The sequence below is a fragment of the Sceloporus undulatus genome, chromosome 6 (genome assembly GCF_019175285.1).
Source record: "Sceloporus undulatus isolate JIND9_A2432 ecotype Alabama chromosome 6, SceUnd_v1.1, whole genome shotgun sequence".
In the NCBI taxonomy this organism is placed as follows: Eukaryota; Metazoa; Chordata; class Lepidosauria; order Squamata; family Phrynosomatidae; genus Sceloporus; species Sceloporus undulatus.
In genome coordinates this window covers 153,003,400-153,009,508 of record NC_056527.1, presented here as the reverse complement: position 1 = coordinate 153,009,508, position 6,109 = coordinate 153,003,400, and the positions used below count along the sequence as shown (strand labels likewise).

General features: G+C 42.3%; 1 protein-coding gene across 1 annotated transcript in view; it reads left to right on the top strand.

Moving 5' to 3' along the window:
* Positions 1-825: 825 nt before the first annotated feature.
* The window catches only part of POMZP3 (POM121 and ZP3 fusion), a gene marked incomplete at its 5' end in the record, with an annotated part of 100,307 nt that continues 95,023 nt past the window's right edge, over positions 826-6,109 (top strand). Inside the window, 4 exons of the mRNA XM_042471911.1 lie at positions 826-1,029; positions 1,153-1,244; positions 2,449-2,597; positions 2,964-3,086. Coding sequence (XP_042327845.1) covers positions 826-1,029; positions 1,153-1,244; positions 2,449-2,597; positions 2,964-3,086 — 568 coding nt within the window. The remainder of the gene's footprint in view (positions 1,030-1,152; positions 1,245-2,448; positions 2,598-2,963; positions 3,087-6,109) is intronic.

Genomic DNA, 6,109 nt, shown 5'->3' with positions numbered 1-6,109 from the left:
TATTATTATTATTATTATTATTGACATGGCTGCACATCTCACATGGCGCATGGAAGGACATGCACATTTAGTTACGCATTTAGTTGCACCTTTAGTGCCTTGGTTCAGCTGTGCGGTGTTGCTGTTCAAAACAAAGGTTGCATAGCAGAATTAAAACTCTGCATGCAGAGCTTTCTATATAAGAGTTCAGGCTAAGCATATTAAAGAAAGAGGGAAAATTCCAAAATCCATGTAAATTACATACCTCTCTTTGGGTAACGAAAAGGGACACAAAAATACATGGAAAGTTTTTGAGACCCCCCTGTAATGGTTGCTTGATAAAGATATCTGGAGATCAATTTTGCAAGCATGTTTGGATGGAAACAAGTAGGACAGAAATGGATTGTGGATTTTTTCCACAGATCCAGTATTCATTGTTTACATTTATTTACCTTTCAACTCGGCAGGGGCCCCAAGGCAATGCACAAGCAGAAAAACATTAAATAATAAAAAAAATTAAAGTGTCCAATGTCCTCTTTACAAGTAGTTCTAAGAGCCAGCATGGTGTAGTGGTTTAAGCGTTGGACTAAGGCACTGAGAAATCAAGGTTTGAATCCCTGTTTGGCCTTGGAAACCTACTGGGTGACCTTGGGGGAATCCCATGCCATTCCAACAAAGGCTGCTTTTACATGGCAAAATTAATGCAGTTTGACACCACTTTAACTGCCATGACTCCAATTTGTAGTTTGGGGAGATACTTAGCTTTCTCTGTCAGAGAGCCGTGGTGCCACAACAAACTACAAATCTCAGGACTCCATAGGATGGAGCAGTGACAGTTAAAGCGGCGTTAAACTGCATAATTTCTGTGGTGTGGCAGCAGCCAAGGAAGCATTGTTGACCGCCTTTGGAAAATCTTCCCTTTTCATTTCCAGTTGCCTTGTTGATGGGAGGTCAGATTCCAGCTCAGCTTTTGTGTCACCAAGACTCAAGGATAACTCACTCCAGTTCACAGTCGATGTCTTCAGATTTACAGGAGATCCCAGAGATCTGGTGAAGCACCTTCTTTTTCAACCTAGTTAATTTTGCAGCATCATGATCTTAGCTCCTCTCTGTGCAGTGATTTGGCTAATGTAGTTCTTTCTTTTCTTTCTTCATTACGTTCTGGCTCTTTAGATCTACATCACTTGTCACTTGAAAGTTACTGCAGCTGACCAGGCTCCTGATCGTGAGAACAAGGCTTGTTCCTTCAGTCAAACTAGTAACCTGTGAGTAGCTGGGTATGAGCACTCGAGAGTGATAGCAAATAGTGGGACTAGAGGTTGTCAAAAGCAAATAAGGAGGAATCTTTTCCTTTCCCCATAATACTAGAGCCGATGTGGTGGTCTGAGTGTGGACTAGGGTGCATCTGCACTGTAGAAACAATGCAGTTTGAGTCCACTTTAACTGTCATAGCTCCAACCTACAGAATCCTGAGATTTGTAGTTTGGTGAGGCACCAGCACATTTGGGTAAAGAAGGCAAAAGGCCTTGTAAAACTACAAATCTTAAAATTCCATAAGATGGAGCTACAGCACTTAATGTAACATCAAACGGTATTGTTTCTACAGTGCAGATGCACCCCAGCACTCTCCATAGTGCTAGTACTCATGGTCTCAGACATAAAGGATTCTTCATGTTGTATAATTGCTTACATGAATTACCGTATATACTCGACTATAAATCGACCTCATGTATAAGTCGAGGGCAGGTTTTGGGACCAAAATTATGGATTTTTACATGACCAATGGATAAGTCGAGGGTAAAACTTAGGGGCATCTAACAAATGGTGTAAAGGACAAAGCAAAGGAAAACAATGCCAAAGAACTTACACAATTCCAGCAGGCATAACTATTTGTGTTCATACTGAAGGCTGGATGGATGAGAAAATAAAGGGGGTTCAGTGATTCCAGAACAGATGACTCTCTTGCCTTTCACCAGGGGATGGTTCCTTTTTTAAATGAGAGTTAAAGTACATTGACCCATGGATAAGTCGACTCAGGTTTTTTGGCTCAATTTTTGACTTAAATTCTAGACTTATACAGGCATTTTTGAGGATCAAATAAACCAGTGGATATAGGCAGCTGGAGCAGATTTCAGTTCCATTTGTCCCAAGCAGTTTAGACTACAGCTTCCTTGGTTCTTTGCCGTTGGCTGTGGCTGTTGGGATATAAAAGTCCAACAACATTTGGAAGGAATTCAGAGACACAACCGTTTTAGTCTGGAATATTAGTACACAAGGGAATCTTGTAGTTCTTTTCAGACTATGAAAGCTTATGCTACAACTTCTTCTACACAAAGAAGGTACTACAACATTTGGAAGGCTATAAGTTTACCCAGGGGGAGACAATAGGGCTTGATGCAAGCTTTTTGTACAAAGGTGAAGCAACTCTGACCTTGTGTTTCTCTCTCCTCCATCCTTGGTCTACTCCAGTTGGATTCCAGTTGAGGGCACCAGGGACATCTGTGCTTGTTGTGAAACTAGGAACTGTGACCAAATACAAGGCCAGCCAAGAAGGTTCAACACCTGGGAGAGATGGGGCAGAGGAAGAAGATCTGTTAGAGCAGCAGCTGCTAAGCATGGTATGTTCAGCCATAGTTGCACAGGATGGATTTAATGACCTGTAAAAGAAGGCCTTCTCAGTCATTGGTCCTCCAGATCAGTGGTCTTCCATTTGTTTTGGACTTCAGATCCCAGAAGCCCCAGCCAAATTGACCAACAGTAAGGAATTATGGGAGCTGAAGTCCAGAACATCTGGAGGACTAAAGGTTGAGAACCACTGTTCCATATGTTTCAGAGTTCAGTTCTGAGAAGTTGTAGCCAATGGTCAGGAAGTCTGGGAGTTAAAGACTCAAACATTCTGGAAGACCAAAATAGGAGAACCACTGCTTTATATTATATGGCCTCAACCCAATGAAATGTTATCGTTTGACCTCATTCAATTTCAGATACACTTAAGGAAGTGGAGACAGATGTAATGCTGGGCCCCATCCTCATTCTTGATGCCTACCTGACCTCCAGAAGTCTCGCTGGACGCCAGATCGAAGCAAAGGGAGCCTGGGCAGAATATGGTACCTTGGCATACAAACATCAATGAGGGCAGAAAAGCTTCCATGGCAATGGGATGGATAATACACCCCAGGTTCCAACTGTAATGGAGCTATCCAAGATGCTGAAACCCTATCTCCCCATAGTTTCAGCACTTTGTACAGCTGCTCTAGATTTTGTACTAAACCCCACTGAGTCTCACTGATATGGAAGCCACCTGCATAGTACAAGTACAAGTTGAGTCTCCCTTATCTGAAATGTTTGGGATTTTGGATATCTGCATATACAGCATAATGAGATATCCTGGAAAGGGACCCAAGTCTAAAACACAATCCTTTATGTTCATATACACCTAATGCACATGCCTGACGGATCAAGAAATGCAATGACAAGTTTGCCAGGGTTGCCTTAAGTTGGAAATACTTGAAGGAACACAACAAACAAACACTTTATACAGTTGGCCCTAGTCTTTATCCATGATTCTTTATCCATGGATTCAGTATCATGGATTTGAAATCATTATAGATTACATGTACTGTATTTTCTGGCGTATAAGACTACTTTTTAACCAGGAAAATCTTCTCAAAAGTCGGGCGGTCGTCTTATACGCGATGTCGTCTCTGGGGCAGGTGCTGAACCTCCGAGCTGGACTGGAGAATATACAGTTGCTGCATGGTGAGGGGGAGCTCAAAATGGCTGCGGCCGCATCCCCTCCGTATGTGGTGACCATATGAAAGCGGAAGGAGGCGCTGACAGTATGGTAGAATAAATCTTGGAGATGGGAGGGCTGGGCAGGCATGGAGAGCTGACCAATTCAAGCAGGCTTTGCATACAACAAGTTTTCCTGCGAAGTAACCATGTGCATAAGCATTTGAATTTAAATTCCATATTGAAATCAATCTGATTTTTTAAATTTTTATTTGGTGTGCATTGAGAGGGGTAGTCTTATATGGCGAATATATCCAAACTCTATATTTTAACTGGAAAAGTTGGGGTCGTCTTATACGCCCAGTCGTCTTATAGCCGGAAAATACGGTATGTTAGTAGGTACACACCACACACCCTATAGCAAAGCTTCGGTTGGCTTTTATATAAAGGACACCATTTTACTATCCACTGTATTTAATGGGACTTAAACATCCACAGATTTTTTGTATCCATGCAACCAAATCCAGCAGATACCAAGGGCCCACTGTACAATATTTTAAATAGGTTTGAGCATTAAAGAAAATTTGGGTACCACTGAACCATCGAGAGCAAAGGTCCACGATCTCAGCCACTCATGGAAGAAGGTTTTGGCTTGTGACTATGTTAGGTTTTGAATTCTGGATAAGGGAGACTCGACCCATAAGAAGGACCCTGCCAGATTGTAAGCCAAGTAAACAGAGTGGGGGGGGGGGAGACCTTTTTTGAACCTCCTGCCAGAATTTCCCAACCAATCTAGCCATTCCCCAAAAGAAACTTCTCAAAGCTTTGTAGAGGAAAGGAACTCAGAAATTGTTAGTAAAATGGGAATACTGTCCAGTGGGAATTCCTGTGCTGGGGGATGCATATATGAGAAATTAGAAGTTGCATAACTATCACAGAGCATGAATGTGAAGGGTCCCTGGAGTACTAACTCCATTGGGTGTCAATTCAAGCTTTGGGGGTTGGGTGGTAATTTGAATTCAAAATTAACTCTGGTCTTCTCTTCAGACTTGTTTCAAGCTCCTGGTATGTTGGTGGGATTCATCTGATGGCTCTTGCCACGACCTGGCTCTCACGACTCTAGCGATTTGTGTGCGAGGAAGAAGCATCCTAGGTCTTCTTAGAAAGTGGAACTATGTATCCTGGAGTTACCAAAACATTATATAATAAATGAAGACATTATTTGGCTTGTTTGCTTAACTGAGACAGAAGAGGGCACAACATAGATGCCTGGGTCTTCTAAGAAGCGTGGAACTATGTATCCCAGAGTTACCAAAATACACAAATAAATGATGGTTAATTTGGCTTGTGAGTACTGAGGTGGAAGAGGCACAACCTGGAAGATGCTTGGTCTTCAGGTTGTGGAACTATGATCCCGGAGTTATATATATATGAATAAGGAAGATGTTATTTGGCTTGCTTAACTGAGCTGGCGATAACCAACATGGAAGATGCTTTGGGTGGGTGGATAGTTCCGCATTTGCTCTCAGATTGATTAAGGCAAAACTAGACTACATTAAGCACCATGGCTCGTGTTTATGCATCCTGGATTTGTAGTTTTGTGAGATATTTAGCCTTGTCAGAGGGTCTGGTGCCACCGCAAACTACAGATCCCAGGATTCTACAACATTGAGCTAGGGCATTAAAAGGGTGTCAAAGGGCTGAACAGACAGGCCAAAATAAAGCTGCTTTGGGTCACTTGGAAGTATGCTGTTTAATGATGCATGTTCCTGAGAGGCCAGAAGCCGCTCCAAAGTCACGCTCCGTCCAAAAGGATGAAGCATGACTTTGGCATGGCTTCCGGCCTCTTAGGACACATGCATCATTTAAACGCATACTTCCAAGTGACCCAAAGCAGCTTTTTTTGGCCTGTCTGTTCAGGACTCAAACTGCTATTTTGCAGTGCAGATTGTAGCTCGATGTACCTCCTAAGTGGGCAGGTCCATTGGATCTTGGGGTCCTCCCAAAGAGCATAAAGACACTCAAAACTGAGCAAAACAAAGTGGCGGAATTAGAGATTATTTTTAAACAGTGTTAAACCATACAGAGAATTCTGCAACCACTTAAATACAGAATTGCTGACTTTGTTAATTTCCTATTCATTTGCTTTCTTCCAGAATATCTCATTTACTGTGGCTGAAGCCAAGATTGTTTGGGTCATAATTTCTTCAGTGGTTACTGGATGGCAGCTGTCAACTTGTAGGAAGAGAAAATCAAATATTTTTCGTATCTCCCAAACTCATAGCCTATTGCTTGTTACCTTTGGAGAGTTATTTTTCACAGACCTGGAAGTGGGGGGCAAGGGCCATGAATTGAATCCAACTCCTGTTGCCAACCACAACAAAGTTCTGTTTCATTA